Source organism: Microcaecilia unicolor, chromosome 2, assembly GCF_901765095.1.
Source record: "Microcaecilia unicolor chromosome 2, aMicUni1.1, whole genome shotgun sequence".
In the NCBI taxonomy this organism is placed as follows: Eukaryota; Metazoa; Chordata; class Amphibia; order Gymnophiona; family Siphonopidae; genus Microcaecilia; species Microcaecilia unicolor.
In genome coordinates, this window is record NC_044032.1 from 379,751,980 (window position 1) to 379,775,676 (window position 23,697).

A 23,697-nucleotide genomic window follows, 5' to 3' on the forward strand; every position below is an offset into this window, starting at 1 on the left:
TGGGGAGCGTGCCAGGTGCCCTTGACCTGGATTGGCCACTGTCAGTGACAGGATGCTGGGCTAGATGGACCTTTGGTCTTTCCCAGTATGGCACTACTTATGTACTTATGTACTTATATGTACTTAAGCAAGATGCGGGAGACACCCTGTGACAGACCCAAAGAGGCAAAGGCTACGCTCTCAACATCCAGGCCGTGAGAGCCAGAGACCGGAGGTTGGGATGCAGAAGCGCCCCTTCGTCCTGTGTGATGAGGGTCGGAAAACACTCCAATCTCCACGGTTCTTCAGAGGATAACTCCAGAAGAAGAGGGAACCAGATCTGACGCGGCCAGAAAGGAGCAATCAGAATCATGGTGCCTCGGTCTTGCTTGAGTTTCAACAAAGTCTTCCCGACCAGAGGTATGGGAGGATAAGCATACAGTAGGGCGTCCCCCCATTCCAGGAGGAAGGCATCCGATGCCAGTCTGCCGTGGGCCTGAAGTCTGGAACAGAACTGAGGGACTTTGTGGTTGGCTCGAGATGCAAAGAGATCTACCAAGGGGGTGCCCCACACCTGGAAGATCTGGCGCACTACTCGGGAATTGAGCGACCACGCGTGAGGTTGCATAATCCTGCTCAGTCTGTCGGCCAGACTGTTGTTTACGCCTGCCAGATATGTGGCTTGGAGCACCATGCCGTGATGGCGAGCCCAGAGCCACATGCTGACGGCTTCCTGACACAGGGGGCGAGATCCGGTGCCCCCCTGCTTGTTGATGTAATACATGGCAACCTGGTTGTCTGTCTGAATTTGGATAATTTGGTGGGACAGCCGATCTCTGAAAGCCTTCAGAGCGTTCCAGACCGCTCGTAACTCCAGGAGATTGATCTGCAGATCGCGTTCCTGGAGGGACCAACTTCCTTGGGTGTGAAGCCCATCGACATGAGCTCCCCACCCCAGGAGAGACGCATCCGTAGTCAGCACTTTTTGTGGCTGAGGAATTTGGAAAGGACGTCCCAGAGTCAAATTGGACCAAATCGTCCACCAATACAGGGATTTGAGAAAACTCGTGGACAGGTGGATCACGTCTTCTAGATCCCTAGCAGCCTGAAACCACTGGGAAGCTAGGGTCCATTGAGCAGATCTCATGTGAAGGCGGGCCATGGGAGTCACATGAACTGTGGAGGCCATGTGGCCCAGCAATCTCAACATCTGCCGAGCTGTGATCTGCTGGGACGCTCGCACCCGCGAGACGAGGGACAACAGGTTGTTGGCCCTCGCCTCTGGGAGATAGGTACGAGCCGTCCGAGAGTCCAGCAGAGCTCCTATGAATTCTAGTCTCTGCACTGGGAGAAGATGGGACTTTGGATAATTTATCACAAACCCCAGTAGCTCCAGGAGGCGAATAGTCATCTGCATGGACGTGTTCTTCACCAGCCAATCGTCGAGATATGGGAACACGTGTACCCCCAGCCTGCGAAGTGCCGCTGCTACTACAGCCAAGCACTTCATGAACACTCTGGGCGCAGAGGCGAGCCCAAAGGGTCGCACACAGTACTGGAAGTGACGTGTGCCCAGCCGAAATCGCAGATACTGTCTGAGCTGGCAGTATCGGGATGTGCATGTAGGCGTCCTTCAAGTCCAGAGAGCACAGCCAATCGTTTTCCTGAATCATGGGGAGAAGGGTGCCCAGGGAAAGCATCCTGAACTTTTCTTTGACCAGATATTTGTTCAGGGCCCTTAGGTCTAGGATGGGACGCATCCCCCCTGTTTTCTTTTCCACAAGGAAGTACCTGGAATAGAATCCCAGCCCTTCCTGCCCGGATGGCACGGGCTCGACCGCATTGGCGCTGAGAAGGGCGGAGAGTTCCTCTGCAAGTACCTGCTTGTGTTGGAAGCTGTAAGACTGAGCTCCCGGTGGAGAATTTGGAGGTTTGGAGGCCAAATTGAGGGTGTATCCTTGCCTGACTATTTGAAGAACCCACTGATCGGAGGTTATGAGAGGCCACCTTTGGTGAAAAACTTTCAACCTCCCTCCGACCGGCAGGTCGCCCGGCACTGACACTTGGATGTCGGCTATGCTCTGCTGGAGCCAGTCAAAAGCTCGTCCCTTGCTTTTGCTGGGGAGCCGAGGGGCCTTGCTGAGTCGCACGCTGCTGACGAGAGCGAGCGCGCTGGGGCTTAGCCTGGACCGCAGGCTGTCGAGAAGGAGGATTGTACCTATGCTTACCAGAAGAGTAGGGAACAGTCTTCCTTCCCCCATAAAAGCGTCTACCTGTGGAGATAGAAGCTGAAGGCTGCCGGCGGGAGAACTTGTCGAAAGCGGTATCCCGCTGGTGGAGCTGCTCTACCACCTGTTCGACCTTCTCTCCAAAAATATTATCCGCACGGCAAGGCGAGACCGCAATCCGCTGCTGGATCCTATTCTCCAGGTCGGAGGCACGCAGCCATGAGAGTCTGCACATCACCACACCTTGAGCAGCGGCCCTGGACGAAACATCAAAGGTGTCATACACCCCTCTGGCCAGGAATTTTCTGCACGCCTTCAGCTGCCTGACCACCGCCTGAAATGGCTTGGCTTGCTCAGGAGGGAGCTTGTCCACCAAGCCCGCCAACTGTCGCACATTGTTCCGCATGTGTATGCTCGTGTAGAGCTGGTAAGACTGGATTTTGGCCACGAGCATAGAAGAATGGTAGGCCTTCCTCCCAAAGGAGTCTAAGGTTCTAGAGTCTTTGCCCGGGGGCGCCGAAGCATGCTCTCTAGAACTCTTAGCCTTCTTTAGGGCCAAATCCACAACTCCAGAGTCGTGAGGCAACTGAGTGCGCATCAGCTCTGGGTCCCCATGGATCCGGTACTGGGACTCGATCTTCTTGGGAATGTGGGAATTACTTAAAGGCTTGGTCCAGTTCGCCAGCAATGTGTTTTTTAGGACATGATGCATGGGTACTGTGGACGCTTCCTTAGGTGGAGAAGGATAGTCCACGAGCTCAAACATTTCAGCCCTGGGCTCGTCCTCCACAACCACCGGGAAGGGGATGGCCGTAGACATCTCCCGGACAAAGGCCGCAAAAGACAGACTCTCGGGAGGAGAAAGCTGCCTTTCAGGGGAGGGAGTGGGATCAGAAGGAAGGCCATCAGACTCCTCGTCAGAAAAATATCTGATGTCCTCCTCCTCCTCCCACGAGGCCTCACCATCGGTATCAGACACAAGTTCACGGACCTGTGTCTGAAGCCGTGCCCACGGCCACGGTGGGAGCGTCGAGAGGTAGACTCCCTCACCCGCACCGGCGAAGCTCCCTCCGCTGACGTCGTCGGGGAGCCTTCCTGGGAGGCGACCGCAGTTGGTACCACAAGCGGCACCCATGTCGGAGACCTCACCCCGGGCAAGAGGCAAGCCGGCGCCTCACTCGACGGTACCGGTGGCGCAAGCACCCCCGGTACCGGAGGGGAAGGGCGCAACAGCTCTCCCAGGATCTCTGGGAGAACGGCCCGGAGACTCTCGTGCAGAGCGGCTGTGGAGAAAGACATGGAAGCCGATGCAGGTGTCGATGTCAGAGTCTGTTCCGGGCGTGGAGGCTGTTCCGGGCTGTCCAAGGTGGAGCGCATCGACACCTCATGAACAGAGGGTGAGCGGTCCTCCCGGTGCCGATGCCTACTGGGTGCCGACTCCCTCGGCGACCCAGAGCTCTCGGTACCAACGCGGGAAGGAGACCGGTGTCGATGCTTCTTTGACTTTTTCAAACGAAGCATGTCACCGGAGCTTCCCGGTACCGACGAGGAGGACATAGAATCCAGCCGTCGCTTCCTCGGGGCCGAGGCCGAAGAAGGTCGGTCTTGGGGGGGCTGTACCGCAGGAGCCCTCAGGGTAGGGGGAGACCCACCCGAAGGCTCACCGCCACCAGCAGGGGAATGGACAGCCCTCACCTGCACTCCAGTCGAAGCACCACCGTCCAACGACACCAGCACTAGTGGAGGTCCCGGTACCGCCGCCGCAGCCTTCCGATGTCTTGGCCCCGACGACGCAGAGGGTCGATGCCTCGATGCACTCGATGCAGTCGACGTCGATGCACTCGATACTCCCGGTGCCGATGCCGACGAACAGCCCGAGAACAAAACGTTCCACTGGGCCAATCTCGCTGAGTCCTTTTCTGTAAAAGGGCGCAAAGACTACAGGCCTGCGGGCTGTGCCCAGCCCCCAGACACTGAAGACACGACGCGTGCCTGTCAGTGAGCGAGATTATCCGGGCGCACTGGGTGCACTTCTTGAAGCTGCTGGGAGACTTCGATGACATGGACGGAAAAATCACGCCGGCGAAATCAAAACTCGTAATGGCGGTAAGGCACCAAAAGAGGGGGAGAAAAAATTCGACCCGAGGCCTCAAAAGGGCCTACCCCGAAAACGAAAGAAAACTTAACGGGGCAACAACTGGAAATAGAGGAAGGGGAAAAAGACCGAAAGGCCTTCTTCCGAAATCCTTTTTTTTTTTTTTTTTTTTTGCAGCGAAAAGTCAAAAAGACGCGCGAGGGTCAACTTAAGGGGCGCAAACGGCGTAAACACGACCGTACCGAGCGCGGACAAAAGAAGACTGACGAACACGAGCCGGTTCGGGCGGGAAGACGGCCACTCATGCGCGGTGCGCATGGGCGCGCGAGGACTAGCAAAGGCCTTTGCTAGTGAAGTTTCCGATTGGAGGGGCTGCCGTGGACGTCACCCATCAGTGAGAACAAGCAGCCTGCTTGTCCTCGGAGAATTTTTTGTTTTTAGAAGCCATCTGCTTCAGAGATAAAATATGCTATTAAGAATTTAGATGTACTAAATTCAAATATGACAACTGAAACAACTGATTTGCTAGTATTTCCATAATATCTTACATTTTACATATATGTATACAGTTTAGAAAGCACAGTTTTAATAAAAAGTTGTACACCTAGGTATTTTTAACTGTGTATGGTTGCTTTAAATGATATTTCACCTGTCTTTCTTTATGTAAAACTTTAAAGATCAGCAAATGGGTTATATAAATAAAATTTATTATGAAAGAAAAGGAAAATCTGATATATACATACTAGTAAAAAAGGCCCGTTTCGGTAGACAATGAAACGGGCGCTAGCAAGGTAATCCCCCACCCTCCCTCGCTGTCTCACTCTGTCCCCTGCGAGACCCACGCCTCCCTCCCTTCCAGTTCAAGGCCCCCTCACGCCCCTCCCATTGAGACTCCCTCCTCCCTCCGATTTCAACACCCCCCCCCTCCACGTTACTGACCCCTGGACCCCCTGCCGCGACCCTCTCGACCCCCCCTTTCCGCCGAAAACCCTCCCCCGCCGCCGTTGCGTACCTGTGCTGACGGGGGACCCCAACCCCCGACAGGCGAAGTTCTCTTCTCATCTGTGCCGGCGTTGCTTGCTGAATGGTCTGATCAAGTTTCTGTGTGTGCATCTGTCAGACGCACGCACAGAAACTTGATCAGATCATTCAGCAAGCAACGCTGCGGCAGCCAAGAAGAGGACTTCGGCTGTCGGGGGTTGGGGTCCCCCGTCAGCACAGGTACGCAACGGAGTTGGCTTGCGCTGCTATGTTGTGATTGGGCACTGTCGCTGCTGACGCACCCGGAAGTGGGAGACGTCATCATTTCAGGAGATGGATACAGAAGCACGAATGCCTCAAGGCTTATGTCCACGCAGTCAGCTTCAGAACGTTGGAGGTGCGTTTTATTATATAGGATATGTACATTATAATTTAGTCTTTATTCAGTGTCTACTTGGTGCTTCTTGGCTTGTATTCATGAAATGGAGTCTCTCTTGTCAATGTTCAGCAGCATTGACAGGCTCTATTTGCGTTGAGCTCTTCGAGTAAGGGAAACATCTCTGGCATACCAGGCTCCATCGATGCTACCTAGTGTCCCTTATACTGTCTGCAGAGATCTGAAGTGTCTAAGCCCAAGAATGCAGAGATTAATGCTGTATTACTGCTGTGACACCTGTTGGCCACAAAAGTGATGGAGAGTCAAAGAGGAGATTTCTCTCCAACTCTCAAAAGGGTGTTTTTGTCTCCTGACACAAGAAAGTCATAAAGACAAAATAAAATGACAGAAATAGTCCCACGTACCTGGTGGAATGTAGAAATGGTCACCAGATTTCAGCTTATAGTTCGTACAATGTAGCGTAACAAGCAGCCTGCCACGAACAATGTAATATACCTAATTGAGAAACAGAACACAAGTTCTTTTTATTATACATATTCATTCACTTCTATGAAAATCAACAAAACCAAATAGATATAGATCATTTTGTCTAAGAATACACAGGTCATCTCAGCTTTAAAAGTATGAGGGATAAAACTAGCCTAACTCATGAATTTTTGTTAAAAATTTTATATAACTTTGGTAATCTGATAAGTCCATAATTCAGCAAGCTCAAATATGACATGTATCTGACAAAACTTATTAATTTATTTGCTCAGTGAAGTTGTGCTAGTTGCACAGTCAAACTCTGCCCCATGCTAGGATACCAACTAGCATAAATGGATAGATAAATATTAGTAGAACCTAAGGCTTTACAATGAAGTAACAACTGAAAAAAAATGTTGGCTGCTGTTATTGAACAAACTTTAAACAATTTAAAGGAAATGCTGCAGATACTGTAGGATCAGTTATATCCCCTTTCTCAAAAGAACTATTTATTCTGCTTTTGATTGCCACAAATTTAAGTGATTTTCAGAAAATATTAATTTTAACTAGAGGAAATTATAATCAGTACAATATCTCTCTATATAAAAGGCAACACCAACGTTCTATGAAGCCTCCAGCCGGAAGTGTGAAGGGGGCGAGATATCCGGTTTCCCTATGAGTGTCTGCCCCGCCCTCTCTGTAACACAGTCAGTGAAGGAAAACAGCAGAGCACGAAATCAAATCGCTGGCTCTGTAACAGTGAAGGACTCAGAGGGGGGAGGGGAGAGAGGCCAGAGGGCAGGGACACACACACTCCCACATGCACACAGAAGAAAACATTGCTAGCCCCCGTTTCATTTGCATCAGAAACGGGGCTTTTTTACTAGTTACTCATACATGAGGTTAGTTGCAGTGAAATTCCATTTCATAGAGGATCAACACTACCACCCTTGTGGAAGATCTCTCATCTACCTGGCTGATCCAAGCCACCAATAATTGGGAAGGGCTTATGCCTGTTACACAAAAAAAGGCATTAGCCCAGCTAGTGCTTTAAAACCCTAAGACAAAAAGTTGAACTCAATACATAATACTCCCTCCCCCCTTTTGGGGAAAGTGGCAAAAGTGCCATGGCTGCTTAGCCCCAGATGCTGTATGCCATTTAAAAAAATAATTTTCAGTCCTGGTATAGATTCAAAAGACTCAACACAGCCGTGTCTCGGCGCTACAGACACCTTCTTCAGGAGTCTTGTGATATATAGATATACGAATATTAAGCTCAAAAAGAATGAAAGCAAGGCTTCTGCTACAATTGTAATCCACTGCCGATGCAGGAAAAACAGCTCAGCGTTTTCAATTACACTTCCGGAAGTGTAATTGAATACGCTGAGCTGTTTTTCCTGCATCGGCAGTGGATTACAATTGTAGCAGAAGCCTTGCTTTCATTCTTTTTGAGCTTAATATTCGTATATCTATATATCACAAGACTCCTGAAGAAAGGCGTCTGTAGCGCTGAAACACGACTGTGTTGAGTCGAGTGTATATTTAAATAAAGAGATTGTTCCTAACTTATGTCGCCTACTAGTGTTGTTCAAGAGCCTACTCCTCCTACTCCCCCTTTACTCAGATTCTACTTTTCGTAGGAATTTGTGTACCTCCACCCTCGTGGTGGTTTGGCTTGCTGATAGATTCAAAAGAGACAGTTCTTCGTACACTCTCCTTGCAGATTAGCTAGGCAAGAACAGTGACTCTATTAGGCCTTCTAGATCTGATTACACATGGCAACACATCTTTTCATCTGCTTAGTTCTGTATTAGTGCTGGAGGCAGAGGCAGTACTATATTACAGTGATTCAAATATTTCTTGAATAGAGGTTCTGCTCTTCTATCAGAACTCCAGCTTCTTACTTTTTTTTTAACACATTTTGCAACTATTAGGAAAATTAATTCAACACTTTAGAATTCATTAGAACAACAAAAGCAAAGTCTCAGGACATATCAAGCCAGTTTGGTTTTCAATATATAAATATTCATGAGATTAATTTGCATGTACTGCAAATCTCTCATATGCATATTCATTGTGGGTATCCTGAAAACCTGCCAGCTGGGTATGCCCCAAGGACTGTGCTGAGAATATCTGAGATGGAAAGAATTTATGCTTCCAGAAAGATATGAGGGACAGGTCACAATAAACAAACTTAACCCTGTTAAAAATGAGGTAATATGGGATAAATACAAATTCCAACAGTGGCCAATCCAGGTCACAAGTACCTGGCAGAATTCCAGATAGCAGCAAGGTTCCATGCTAACGACCCCAGGGTCAAGCAGTGGGTCTTCTCGTGTCTGTCTGTCTGTCTCGTACTGAATCTTGTGAGCCCTTGGGTCCAGATGGAGAGCTGAGGTCAAAGGTGGACACCAGCCCTCCAAAGGACAGCCGAACGACCCCTCGACTTCACCACTACCCAGATCACGGTGTGTCCCTGTGAGCGCGGGGAGGTCTGTGATGAAATCCATGGAGAGCTCCTCCCAAGGCTGCCTGGGTACCGGCAGTGGTTGCAGCTTACCCCACGGTCTCCCTACCGCCGATTTCACCCGGGCACAGGTGGGACAAGACGCAACATAGTGCGGCACATCCTGGGCCATCCGAGGCCACTGATACTGACGGGAAATCAGGTGCAGGGTTTTATGGAAGCCAAAGTGTCCTGCAAACGCCGAAGAATGGGCCCAGTGCATCACTTGTCTCCGACCCCGAGGAGGTACAAAAGTCTTCACACAGTGGAGGCTGCGGCCGACATCGGAGGCACGCAAGCTGGATCCAGCATAGGGTGAGGCTCTTCAAGGTCCTCAGGCATTTCGAAAGCTCGTGAGAGAGCATCTGCCTGAATATTCTTCTCAGCAGGCCGGAACACCAGCCAAAAGTGGAACAGATCGAAAAACAGCGACCAGCGGGCCTGGCAAAGATTCAGCCTCTTGGCATCTTGCAAATAAAGCAGGTTCTTGTGATCAGTGATCACGGTAAACATGTGTTCCGCCCCCTCCAGCAAGTACCTCCACTCCTGGAGTGCGAGTTTTAGGGCCAGGAACTCTCTGTCCCCCACCGTGTAGTTCCACTCCGCGAGGGTGAACTTTCAGGAGAAGAAAAAACAAGGAAGTCGTTTACCGGTGGGGGGTGGCTTGAGACAATACGGCCCCGGCCCCCAGCAAGGAAGCATCTATCTCCACGAAGAATGGTTTGCTGGGGTCTAGACTGTGGAGAATGAGAGCGGAGACAAAGGCTCTCTTCAGGGCGGTGAAGGCCTCATGAGCTGCAGGGGCCCAATTTCGGACATCAGCGCCTTTCCTGGTGAGCGCGGTCAAGGGTGCAGTGACCTGAGAGTAGTGCAGAATGAACTGTCGATAGTAGTTTGCAAATCCCAGGAACCGCTGCAGCACCTTGAGCCCCTGGGGTTCAGGCCAGTCCCGGTTAGCCTGCAACTTGTCAGGGTCCATCTGGAGTCCCTCCAGTGAGATGATATACCCCAGGAACGGTATAACTTGCTGGTGGAAGGCGCACTTGCCCAGTTTAGCAAATAGCCGGTGTTGTCTCAAACCCTGGAGCACCGTGCGGACGTGGGAAACGTGCTCCTGGGGTGACGTGGAGAAGATCAAGATATCGTCCAAATAATCACCGTGGAATATAGGAGATCCTGTAGCACGAAGTTGATGAAATCCTGAAAAACCGCAGGGGCATTACACAGCCCAAAGGGCATGACTAGGTACTCGAAATGCCCCTCATGGGTCTTGAATGCAGTTTTCCACTCGTCCCCCTGGCGAATGCGGATCAAATTGTACGCTCCCCGCAGATCTAGTTTGGTGAAGATCCAGGCTCCCGGGAGCCTATCCGGAATAAAGGGTAGGGGGTACCAATTCTTGACTGTAATGGTGTTCAAGCCTCGGTAGTGGAGGAGTGGCCTAGTGGTTAGGGTGGTGGACTTTGGTCCTGGGGAACTGAGGAACTGAGTTCGATTCCCACTTCAGGCACAGGCAGCTCCTTGTGACTCTGGGCAAGTCACTTAACCCTCCATTGCCCCAGGTACAAATAAGTACCTGTATACAATATGTAAGCTGCATTGAGCCTGCCATGAGTGGGAAAGCACGGGGTACAAATGTAACAAAAAAATATATATATATACGGCCTGAGAGAGCCGTCCTTCTTACTAACAAAGAAGAACCCTGCTCCAGCAGGGGACAAGGAAGGTCAGATAAACCCCTTCTGTAGGTTTTCCTGGATATAGGCTCGCATGCTTCTGGACTCCTCCCGGGAAAGAGTGTACAGTCTGCCTCTAGGAGGCATCTTGTCAGGGAGCAGGTCGATTGCACAATCAAACGGCCGGTGAGGGGGTAAGGTGTCCGCCTCTATTGGATTGAATACATCAGCAAAGTCCTGGTATTCCTTGGGGAGCGCGGCCTTACATGGCTGAGGGACCCCTGGAAGGGTCATAAGGAGTGGACGGCAGAGTTCTGGAGCCTTTAGACAGGCACTGGCGCAGTGATCACCCCAGCTGCTGATCCTCCCAAGTGCCCAGTCGATGCTAGGCGAGTGACGGCGCAGCCATGGGAGTTCTAGGACGAGAGAGTGAATGAACCTGGGTAAAATCAGGAGTTGAATCTCCTCCCGGTGGCAATCTCCCACCTGCATCCCTAGTGGTGGGATGATCTGAGTAATAGGCTGTGGTAGCAGTGTCCCTTGGATAGATGTTACTTGTAGAGCCGGCCGGCATGGCTCCGCAGGTTGTCCTAAATGTTCTAAGAGTCCTGCACTTACAGTTCCCACCTGCTCCGGAGTCCAGCAGAGCCCTAGTGTGCACCACAAATGACTGCCACCGCAGGATAACCGGAATGGTGATCAACTTTTCAGGGAGGGGCGTGGAGTGACCCAAGACCATTCCTCTCACAGGGTCTTGGTGCCGCCATTTCCTGGCCAAGTGGAGCAGGCTTGAATGAAGTGCCCAGCCTCCCCACAATACAGGCATAACTTATTGCGGCGCTGGTGGGCTCTCTCTGCCTCGGTGCAACGTTGCCGTCCGATCTCCATGGGTTTTTGTTGGAAGCCCCTCCCTGGCCACCAGTTGCAGCCTTAAGTGATGGAACTTGCCTTGTCCGGGGCCCAGATCTTGGAGGCGTCTGCTGCGAGGCCCGCTCCTGGGCCCTCTCCCGGAAGCGGGTATCCACTTGGATGCACAGGGCGATTAATGCGTCCAGCGAGGCCGGGAGATCCCGCCCCGCCAGTTCATCCTTGATCCGCCCCTGTAGACCCTGCCAGAAGATTGCAGAGAGGGCTTCCTGGTTCCACCGAACCTCGGTGGCCAGGGTTCGAAACTGGACAGCATAGGTCCCCACCGATCCATCTCCCTGCTGAATCCACAGTAATTCGGCCGCGGCAGAGGATGGCCTTCCCGGAACATCAAATACCAGCCAAAACTGGCGAAGGAACTCACCTAAATCGGAGAGAAGAGGGTCCCGCTGTTCGCAAAGCGGGGACGCCCATGCCAGGGTTGGACCTGTAAGTAAAGAAATAGTATATGTAACCTTCACCCTCCTCCAAGGGGAAAGCCCCGGGTTGCATATCAAAGTACATACAGCATTGGTTCAAAAACCCCCAGCAATTGGCAGGGGTGCCATCGAACCGGGAAGGCTCAGGGAACCGGGGTCCAGCAAAAGATTCCACAGGCCTTGAAGCCGCTGGGGCGGGGTGCCGTTGCACCTGGAACGTAGCCAACTGGGCGCAGACATCCCGGAGGGCTCCTGACAGGCTGTTTAACTGTTCCTGTTGCTGCTGCAGAACCTGTGCCAGGTCCATCATCTCGGGCTGTTTCGGCGAGCTCATGGCTTCGGCTTACTGTCTTGTACTGAATCTTGTGAGCCCTTGGGTCCAGATGGAGAGCTGAAGTCAAAGGCGGATACCGGCCCTCCGAAGGACAGCCGAACAACCCCTCGACTTCACCTGCGGCGACCGCCGTTCCCTGAGAGTTGAGCCCCTAGGTGCTGGCAGCCAACAGGGACTTCTGGAACCACGGGATTAGCGGACTGTGGACTGCAGGTGGCACGGAACCTCGAGGCCTGGGCAGGCAGTGAGCAGAGAGTAGTCAGAGTACCAGCAGAAGTCAGGGCAGGCAGCGAGCAGAGAGTAATCGGGATACCAGCAGATGTCAGGGCAGGCAGCGAGCAGAGAGTAATCGGGATACCAGCAGAAGTCAGGGCAGGCAGCGAGCAGAGAATAATCGGGATACCAGCAGAAGTCAGGGCAGGCAGCGAGCAGAGAATAATCGGGATACCAGCAGAAGTTAGGGCAGGCAGCGAGCAGAGAATAATCGGGATACCAGCAGAAGTCAGGGCAGGCAGCGAGCAGAGAATAATCAGGATACCAGCAGAAGTCAGGTCCGGTCAGGTCAGGCAGAACGAAGTCAGGATACACCTCTCAGGAAGCTTAACCCTCTACAAGAGTAGAAGCCGAAGCAAAGTAAGGCACCCGTCTGGTTCCTTAAATAGCTCTACAATCTGGGGAACAAGGATCAGCTGGCAGGGAGTAGGAGACGCTGGAACCTGGCAACTGCATCGTCGGACTGAGCCCTCCTGATAGGTCTGTTAGCCGGCGGGGGGCGGAGCCGAGCCGTACCCGGCGAATCTGGAGGGATCAAGGCGTGGCCCAAGTTCCCGGGCTCTGCGCCCGGAAGATGACCCTCGTTAGGGGCGCCGCCGCCAACATGGCCGACTTTCTGAGACATGCCCGAGAGCATCGGGCGAGGCGCGGAACCGGATGCGTGGGCCCCGCTCAGCCCACCAACATTCAGTGTATCCAAGGGGAGTCCGGGGAGCGGCCCGACTGCGTGGAGTGCGCCGTAGGTAAGGGACATGACACTATCTTAATAGCAGATTATGGACTTTTCCTCTGGGAACTTTGTCCAGATCTTTTTTTTTTTTAACCCAGATATGATAACTGCCGTTACCACATCCTCCGGCAATGTGTTCCAGAGCTTGATTATTCATTGACTGAAAAAATATTTTCTCCTCTTCATTTTAAAAGTATTGTAACTTTATGGAGTGTTGCCTAGTCTTTGTACTTTTTCAATGCATAACTAATCGATTCACATTTACCCGCTCTACTCTACTCAAGATTATGTAGATTTATCACTTCCCCCCATACCCACCCCCTAGTCATTTCTTTTCAAAGCTGAAGACCCCTAACCTCTTAAACCTTTCCTCATGAGAGAAGTTTCACCCCTTAATCAGTCTGGTTGTCCTTCTTTGAACCTTTGCTAATTCCAGTATATCTTTTTCTGAGATATGGAGACCAGAACTGCACACAATACTCAAGGTGATGTTGCACAAGAAGTGATACAGCGGCATTATAATATTGGCTTATTTCCTAGCCCTTTCCTAAGAATTCCTAGCATTCTATTTGTTTTTTTGGCCGCCTCCACACACTGAGCAAACTTTGGAACATTTATTCATGCCATGACTACCTGTGCTGATTATTAAAGAATTTTTTATGGGAAAGGATGTAGGCTGGATAGTACATATTTTCATCTTTGGTGGGTTTGTTCTATAGTTGCTGCATTTTGTGAGGAAAGTGGTTTCCACACCTGGTCCTGGAGGCACACCAGCCACTCAGGTTTTCAGTATACCCACAATGAATATTATGAGACAGATTTGCATGTACTGCCTCCACTGTATGCAAATCTATCTCATGAATATTCATTGTGGATATACTAAAAACCTGACTGACTGGGGTGCCTCTACGACCAGGTTTAGGAACTACTTAGATAGGGCAAATCTGAAGTGAAAATATAGACCTACACCAGAACTGGAGTTACAGGGATAGAGTGGTTCTCCCTTTCACAAGTCCACAGTTAAGCCTTTACTAATATGTACAGCAGCAGCCAGATGGGAATATGCTTATCAAAGGAAAAATACAGCACCTCACAATATAGAGGTTTAGAGAAGGAGATTGAGGAATCTCAACCTAATGGAAAAGCAAATGGTCATATGGCATAACAAAACAAAATTTAAACAGCTATGGAATAAAGTCAGTATTTACCTGAGGGAAATTCAGTAAGGGGGGGAGAGAGATAGGGGATAATAATGTGAACATAAAGGAGGCTGATTTGAATGGCTCTTGAGATATGCAGAAAATATGGAGCACCTGTGGACTATATAGAAGATGCTGTTATAATCAGCTGAGTTACAGAAATGCAAAAACTGCTGTGCATTGAGAACTAGTTGATCTGCTGTTATTAGAGCAGATAACGATGCAATTGTTCTTGTTTTATGTTTTTAGGACATGCTATATTATTCTTGTTTTATAATCCTCTCTTTTAAGGCGGGGTCTCTTATTACAAAACTTCAAACATTAAATTAACAAAAAAAAACCCCACAATTCATTATGGAAGTCTACTTATAAATCAAATGAATCACAGTGCAGCAGCTCACTTCTTAACCGGCAATAGACAGAGAAGTAAAATATTATCCTTATCTTGTGAAAGTTAAAATCAGCACGAAAGATGACTGGAAGACAGTATATTTATTTTTATTTATTTGTAGCATTTGTATCCCACATTTTCCCACCTATTTGCAGGCTCAATGTGGCTTACATTTGCTGTAATGGCGGTTGCCATTTCCAGGTAACAGAATTACAATTGGTATTGAATTAAGGAGCATACATATATGGTAACATTCATGGTGTATACATGCATGGTAACATATAACATATAAGGGACATAGTATATATGGAACAAACCGTGATATATATATATATATATACCATGTGATACGTATATGGTAAAGAGTAGATTGTGGTAGTGCAAGAAGATTCCTGAATAATACATATTTGATAGAAATACATTCTGGTAGTGCAAGAAGATTCCTGAATAATACATGCATGGTAAAGAATACACTATAGTAGTGCAAGAAGGTTCCTGAGTAATAGGTTAGATTATAACCTATATGATCTTGATCTTAGATCTTCAAAGCTACTCATAATCCTAGCGTACAATATTTTAAAATTGATTATCCTATGTTCCAGGCCCATCTTAGATCAAAGATAGGCTTTTCTTCTCTGTTCCCTCTGTTTAAGAAGGTGCCCAAGTAGAACACAAGAACAAACATTTTCTCCCACTTGCCCCATTCCTTTGGAATTTATCCACAAAACTTTGCTTACACCAGACTTCAAGAGTTTCAGTTACGTATTTCAAACATATATATGCATATTATATGCGTCTATGTTTATATATATATATACTTTTCAGCTTCTTTGCTGTTCTATTTTATAGATTGTATATTTATTAGGCCTGTACCAAATATACATATTCAATTCAATTCACCTCCATACATACATCAGCCATATTCAGCTGAATAGTGATTTAAATTCGAATACGAATAATCTGGCGCTCTAATGTGCTAAATCCTACTGAAACAAACATTTGATCGCTGATTTCACGTTGCTTCTTTTATTATTTGTTATGTTAAAGCTCAATGCTCATTATTCGTATTTGGCCAAATAGTAAAATACGCTATTCAGTACAGCTCTAATATTTACATAAGTACATAAGTACATAAGTAGTGCCATACTGGGAAAGACCAAAGGTCCATCTAGCCCAGCATCCTGTCACCGACAGTGGCCAATCCAGGTCAAGGGCACCTGGCACGCTCCCCAAACGTAAAAACATTCCAGACAAGTTATACCTAAAAATGCGGAATTTTTCCAAGTCCATTTAATAGCGGTCTATGAACTTGTCCTTTAGGAATCTATCTAACCCCTTTTTAAACTCCGTCAAGCTAACCGCCCGTACCACGTTCTCCGGCAATGAATTCCAGAGTCTAATTACACGTTGGGTGAAGAAAAATTTTCTCCGATTCGTTTTAAATTACCACACTGTAGCTTCAACTCATGCCCTCTAGTCCTAGTATTTTTGGATAGCGTGAACAGTCGCTTCACATCCACCCGATCCATTCCACTCATTATTTTATACACTTCTATCATATCTCCCCTCAGCCGTCTCTTCTCCAAGCTGAAAAGCCCTAGCCTTCTCAGCCTCTCTTCATAGGAAAGTCGTCCCATCCCCACTATCATTTTCGTCGCCCTTCGCTGTACCTTTTCCAATTCTACTATATCTTTTTTGAGATACGGAGACCAGTACTGAACACAATACTCCAGGTGCGGTCGCACCATGGAGCGATACAACGGCATTATAACATCCGCACACCTGGACTCCATACCCTTCCTAATAACACCCAACATTCTATTCGCTTTCCTAGCCGCAGCAGCACACTGAGCAGAAGGTTTCAGCGTATCATCGACGACGACACCCAGATCCCTTTCTTGATCCGTAACTCCTAACGCGGAACCTTGCAAGACGTAGCTATAATTCGGGTTCCTCTTACCCACATGCATCACTTTGCACTTGTCAACATTGAACTTCATCTGCCACTTGCACGCCCATTCTCCCAGTCTCGCAAGGTCCTCCTGTAATCGTTCACATTCCTCCTGCGACTTGACGACCCTGAATAATTTTGTGTCATCGGCGAATTTAATTACCTCACTAGTTATTCCCATCTCTAGGTCATTTATAAATACATTAAAAAGCAACGGACCCAGCACAGACCCCTGCGGGACCCCACTAACTACCCTCCTCCACTGAGAATACTGGCCACGCAATCCTACTCTCTGCTTCCTATCTTTCAACCAGTTCTTAATCCATAATAATACCCTACCTCCGATTCCATGACTCTGCAATTTCTTCAGGAGTCTTTCGTGCGGCACTTTGTCAAACGCCTTCTGAAAATCCAGATATACAATATCAACCGGCTCCCCATTGTCCACATGTTTGCTTACCCCCTCAAAAAAATGCATTAGATTGGTGAGGCAAGACTTCCCTTCACTAAATCCGTGCTGACTTTGTCTCATCAGTCCATGTTTTTGTATATGCTCTGCAATTTTATTCTTAATAATAGCCTCCACCATCTTGCCCGGCACCGACGTCAGACTCACCGGTCTATAATTTCCCGGATCTCCTCTGGAACCTTTCTTAAAAATCGGAGTAACATTGGCTACCCTCCAGTCTTCCGGTATTACACTCGATTTTAGGGACAGATTGCATATTTCTAACAGTAGCTCCGCAAGTTCATTTTTTAGTTCTATTAATACTCTGGGATGAATACCATCAGGTCCCGGTGATTTACTACTCTTCAGCTTGCTGAACTGACCCATTACATCCTCCAAGGTTACAGAGAATTTGTTTAGTTTCTCCGACTCCCCCGCTTCAAATATTCTTTCCGGCACCGGTGTCCCCCCCAAATCCTCCTCGGTGAAGACCGAAGCAAAGAATTCATTTAATTTCTCCGCTACGGCTTTGTCCTCCTTGATCGCCCCTTTAACACCATTTTCGTCCAGCGGCCCAACCGACTCTTTGGCCGGTTTCCTGCTTTTAATGTATCTAAAAAAGTTTTTACTATGTATTTTTGCTTCCAACGCTAATTTCTTCTCAAAGTCCTTTTTTGCCCTCCTTATCTCCGCTTTGCATTTGGCTTGGCATTCCTTATGATCTATCCTGTTACTTTCAGTTGGTTCTCTTCTCCACTTTCTGAAGGATTGTTTTTTGGCTCTAATGATTTCCTTTATCTTACTGTTTAGCCACGCCGGCTGACGTTTAGTCTTTTTTCCCTTTTTTCTAATACGTGGAATATATTTGTCCTGAACCTCCAGGATGGTGTTTTAAACAGCATCCACGCCTGATGCAAGTTTTTTACTCTGCGAGCTGCTCCTTTCAGTCTTTTTTTCACCATTTTTCTCATTTTGTCGTAATCACCTTTTCTATAGTTAAACGCTAGCGTACTTGATTTCCTAGTTTCACTTCCTTCAATGCCAATATCAAAACCGATCATATTATGATCACTGTTATCAAGCGGCCCTCGTATCGTTACCCCCTGCACTAGATCATGAGCACCACTAAGGACTAAGTCTAGTATTTTTCCTTCTCTTGTCGGCTCCTGAACTAGCTGTTCCATGAAGCTGTCCTTGATTTCATCAAGAAATCTTATGTCCCTTACGTGTACAGATGTTACATTAACCCAGTCTATATGCGGGTAATTGAAATCCCCCATTATTATTGTGTTGCCCAGTTTGTTTGCGTCCCTGATTTCCTTTAACATTTCCGCATCCGTCTGTTCGTCCTGGCCAGGCGGACGGTAGTACACTCCTATCACTATCCTTTTCCCCTTTGCACATGGAATTTCAATCCACAGTGATTCCAAGGAGTGTTTTGCTTCCTGCAGAATTTTCAATCTATTTGATTCAAGGCTCTCGTTAATATACAATGCTACCCCTCCACCAATCCGATTCACCCTATCACTACGATATAATTTGTACCCCGGTATGACAGTGTCCCACTGGTTATCCTCCTTCCACCAGGTCTCAGAGATGCCTATTATATCTAATTTTTCATTTAGTGCAATATATTCTAACTCCCCCATCTTATTTCTTAGGCTCCTGGCATTCGCATATAGACATTTCAAACTATGTTTGTTGTTCCTAAGTACATCATGCTTAGTACTTGACAGTATTAACTGGCAATCTTTTGTCTGATTTTTATTGTTATTTAAAGATACCCGATCTACTACAATCTCTTTTGCAACCTCACTATCAGGATACTCTATCTTCCCTGTTATGGTGATATCTTTGAAAGATACCTTATCCCGAACCATGCTCTTTTGAGCGACTGTCGGCCTTCCCCCCATTTCTAGTTTAAAAGCTGCTCTATCTCCTTCTTAAACTTTTCTCCTATTCTGTCAGATATGGAGTTGCTTTCATATTTATTTTAAATTAGTTCTGTAAACTGCCTAGGTTGTTTCCCAAATGGGCAGTATATCAAATTTTAAATAAACTTGGAAACATGAATATCCCAAAAGTTTCTATACTATTATGTTTTATTCCGCCATTGAATTTTATATGGCCCTCAAGACAATGGGAAATATACACAGAAAATGTCAGAGTCAGAGGACCATACCCTGATGCAGTCCAACAGGCGAAACATGATTCATGTTGGTTGCAGGTCCCTCTGTGACGCTAACAGGCTTACTTTCAAAAGAGAAGGACGCCCATCTTTCGACACAAATCGGGAGAAGGGGGTCCTCCCAGGGTCGCCCAAATCAGCATAACTGAAAGCCGATTTTGGGCATCCTCAACTGCTTTCCATCGCGATGATGACCAAAGTTCCCAGGGGCGTGTTGGAAGCATAGCGAAGGCGGGACTGGGGCGTGCTTAACACATGGGCGTCCTCAGCCGATAATGGAAAAAAGAAGGGCGTCCCTGATGAGCACTTGGCCGACTTTACTTGGTCCATTTTTTCTTGCGACCAAGTCTCAAAACGGTGCCCGAACTGACCAGATGACCACCGGAGGAAATCGGGGGTGACCTCCCGTTACTCCACCAGTGGTCACTAACCCCCCTCCCACTCTCAAAAAAAAAAAAAAAAAAAACTTTTAAAATATTTTTGCCAGCCTCAAATGTGGAAACTCAAATGGGGGAAACCATTCTTCCAGAGGGAAACATTTCGCAACCTGATACAATCAATGGTTTTAAGCCATATAGACTTCTGCAATGGAATTTATGCGGGATGCAAAGAACTCATAAAGAAACTTCAGACTGCTCAAAACACGGCAGGCAGGCTTATATTTGGAAAAACATCATTCGAAAGCGCCAAACCTCTCCGAGAAAAGTTGCACTGGCTCCCAATCAAATAACGTATTGCTTTCAAAATCTGCACCCTGGTTCATAAAATTATCTACTGCGAGGCCCCGGGATACATCGACCTACCAATCGGAAATACAACCGGATCAACAAGAACATATCTAAACCTCCACTACCCAACCTGCAAAGGACTCAAATACAAATCAACTCATGCATCCAGCTTTTCCTACATAAGCACACAACTATGGAACGCAGTACCAAAAGCCATAAAAACAACGTATAAGTACCTAAACTTCCGGAAATCACTAAACACTTACCTGTTCAAAAAAGCATACCCTACCGACCCAACTTAAATGCCTAAACCCTGCAACACTATGAAACCAAAGCACGTAATGGACATAACACAACTCTTCCTCTATATGACTCCCTAATATGTCTGTTCCACATGAACCTCATTCTACCACAACATCACTGTGTAACTGTTTATACCAGAATTGGTGAACACCTTTACGGTACTATGCAAGCCACATTGAGCCTGCAAATAGGTGGGAAAATGTGGGATACAAATGTAATAAATAAATAAATACCCAGCTCCCTGACAGCAGTATGCAGGTCCCTGGAGCAGTTTTAGTGGGTGCAGTGCACTTCAGGCAAGCGGACCCAGGCCCACCCCCCCCCCCCCCTACCTGTTACACTTGTGGTGGTAAATGGGAGCCCTTCAAAACCCACCGTACCCACATACAAAAAGATCCATCATTTACAGCCAAGCCACAAGATACCACCGTATCTGCTCTGACCCAGGGGACAGAGACAGACACCTTAAAAGCCTGACTGCATCCTTCAAACAGAAAGGCTACAACCCCAAAATAATCTCCAAGAATATTGCCTCCTCCCTCAAAACACCCAGGGAGAATCTGCTACAGTACAAGGAGAAAAAATCCACAGACAGAATCCCCCTTGTAGTGACATACAATCCAGAGCTGGAAAAACTGAGGAAATTCATAAGAGATCTACAACCTATACTCCAGGAGGATGAATTACTGAAAGATATATTCCCATCCCCACCAGTACTGGCCTTCCGACAGCCACCCAACTTAAAACACAAGCTAATCAGAAGTAAACTTCCATCACAGACTGAAAAGGAACAGAAGGGCACACTTTCCTGTAATTTATCCAGTTGCAAACTATACCAAAATATTTCACAGGACCCCACAGTCATCCACAAAGGAAAGATATTCAACATAAAGGGATCTTTCACTTGCTCATCTTCCAATGTGGTATATATCATTCAGTGTAAAAAATGTAACGAAGGATGCTATATTGGAGAAACAGGCCAGATGCTTAAGACAAGATTCAATTTACATAGACATCACATGAACAATACTGGTGCCAGTAGGGCTCCCACGCCTGTTGGTCAGCATTTTACAGGACCAGGACACTGTACCAGTGACTTCACAGTGAGAATCCTGAAAGATAACTTTAAAACCATACAAGAACGTAAGACCTTTGAAGTCAGAATGATTGAATATTTTAACACCCAACAGAAAGGACTTAACAAGGATCTGGGGTTCCTAGCCCATTATAAACCATAAAGCTGTATGTCTCTGTTGATCACCCCACCCCTCACCTATCCACACCCATCCTGTTAGAATATCAATGATATGCTTTGATGTCCCCATGCATACCTCCTACCCACCCCCATCCTCCCACCCTATCAGACTGTCATAGTAATGCTTGAATGTTTTCACTTATATACACTGTCAGCTAGCACATTTGCTTATTTCCGATCTGACGAAGAAGGGCAACCTTCGAAAGCTAATCAAGAAATGTATTAAGTTATGTCCAATAAAAAAGGTATCATCTTATTTTCTTTTCCATGTTTTATTTTGTTTGATTTCTATTGATAACCTTAAGAGTGGACTAACACGACTACCACACTCTTTCCCTATTAGAAATTCAATCTCTATTACAACAAACAGTTTAAGGAAATATTTGCATACATATACATAATATACTCACTATAGTATCAAGGCACACAAATTGAAGGGTCTTCTCAACCAAAGGTCCTAATATCAAAGTGCCAGAAGAAAAGGTTGGTAGATTGAAGCATTTACTGACGGCAATTAAGTCTGCAGGACAGTGAAATGGGCAGCTTTCTGCAGTTTTAACACACACTAAGAAAAATGAAGAAAGCAAGAGGTCATAATTTTATTTATGAATATTAGTTAACAGACTTTTTATCAGTACCGTAGCTTGAAAGAAAAAATATTTACAGCAACTTCAGATCTACAAGTCATCTGCTTATACCTTTTTATAACACCTACAGTGGCTACCTCCTTCCAAAATGTTCATTTGTTGTTTTATAGCATAAAAGTAAAATGTATCCATACACCCTATCCCATGATAGCCAAGTGAAAAATAAATTCCAGAAACCCTTAGAAAAAAATGAAATAACTTAGTTGAATGTGTGTCCACCACCCTGTACTTTTGTAGCAATCCTACATACTTTAAGCTCTGGTATAATAAGCTGCTTTCAAACGGCAAAACGTGACATGGCCCCACCAGTGCTAAATTGTAGTGATTTACATGCTAGCATAAATTCAATAGCTCATACTAATTTATTCTGCTGGATAGTGCATTTCAAAGTAAAGACCCACTCATGAATACAAAGAAGCTGGCAAGGAAATCTGGAACAAAGTTATGAAAAGGAACAGATTAGGGGATGAGCAGAGAAAATTACAAAGTTAACATCTCTTGGACTGCAGAGCACAATTATTAAGAAACTGATATAAGGAAACAAGACTCTGCCTAGATTCCATTTGTCCATCCATACTGGCAAGATCAAGAAGGGGACCGATTAGGAAGAAAACCAAGAGATCAACAGCAAATTATAAAGTGTTATAGAAGTCCACAGCTAAGGCTGGTCAAAGTGTACACATGACAATGATATTTCAAGCACTCCAGAAATCTGTCCTGTATGGTAGGGTGGCAAGAAGAAAGCCATTACATAAGAAAGCCCATGCTGAATCCCAAGTACATACAGAACACTCATGAGATACTGCACTTATGTTGAAATAGTATGACTATACAACAAAGTTACTCACCTGCAGCAGGTATTCTTCAAGGACAGCAGGACACATTCTCACATACAAGTGATGTCATCCGATGAAGCCTGGCACGGGAAAACTTCCCAGCTCCTTTTCTAGATTTTAAAAGCTACACTGCCCACATCTTCCCCACCCCCATCCTCCACCCGCACCATACGGGATAAATCTAATAGAATACAATTCTTAGGGGAGGTGGGCAGGATGTGAGAATATGTGTCCTGCTGTCTTTGGAGAATATCTGCTACAGGTGAGTAACTTTGCTTTATCCGAGGACAAGCAGGACACTATACCATCATATATGGAAATCCCTGACCAGGTTACTTGAAATGAAAAAGGAGAAATGTGGAACAAGGCCTGCAACAGGCTAAAGTCTAGAACTTTTTTGTGCAAAATGTTGTGATTTTTTTAAACAACCTGGAACAGAAAAGAAATGGGCCTGGGGTGGAAATGGATTCTAGACCCCCCCCCCCCCACACACACACACACACACACACACACACCAATAGATTCTATAGGACTGCTTGACCAAACCAACTTGTCAGGAATCTTGCTCTAGACAAGGGGTGGGCAATCTCAGTCCTCAAAGGCCACAACCCAGTTGGGTTTTCAGGAGTTCTTCAATGAATATGCATGAGATTTGCATACAATATTCATGAGTTAGATATGTATGCCACTGAGGCAGTGCATGCAAATATATCTCATGCATATTCATTGTGAATATCCTGA

General features: G+C 47.0%; 1 protein-coding gene across 2 annotated transcripts in view; it reads right to left on the minus strand.

The window, feature by feature from the left end:
- Window positions 1–23,697, minus strand: part of CENPC (centromere protein C) — a 247,457-nt gene that overhangs the window by 16,803 nt on the left and 206,957 nt on the right. For both annotated transcript variants that reach the window (XM_030190519.1, XM_030190518.1), the window contains 2 exons: window positions 21,884–22,038; window positions 6,085–6,175 (listed from right to left, as the gene is read on the minus strand). In XM_030190519.1, coding sequence (XP_030046379.1) covers window positions 6,085–6,175; window positions 21,884–22,038 — 246 coding nt within the window. The remainder of the gene's footprint in view (window positions 1–6,084; window positions 6,176–21,883; window positions 22,039–23,697) is intronic.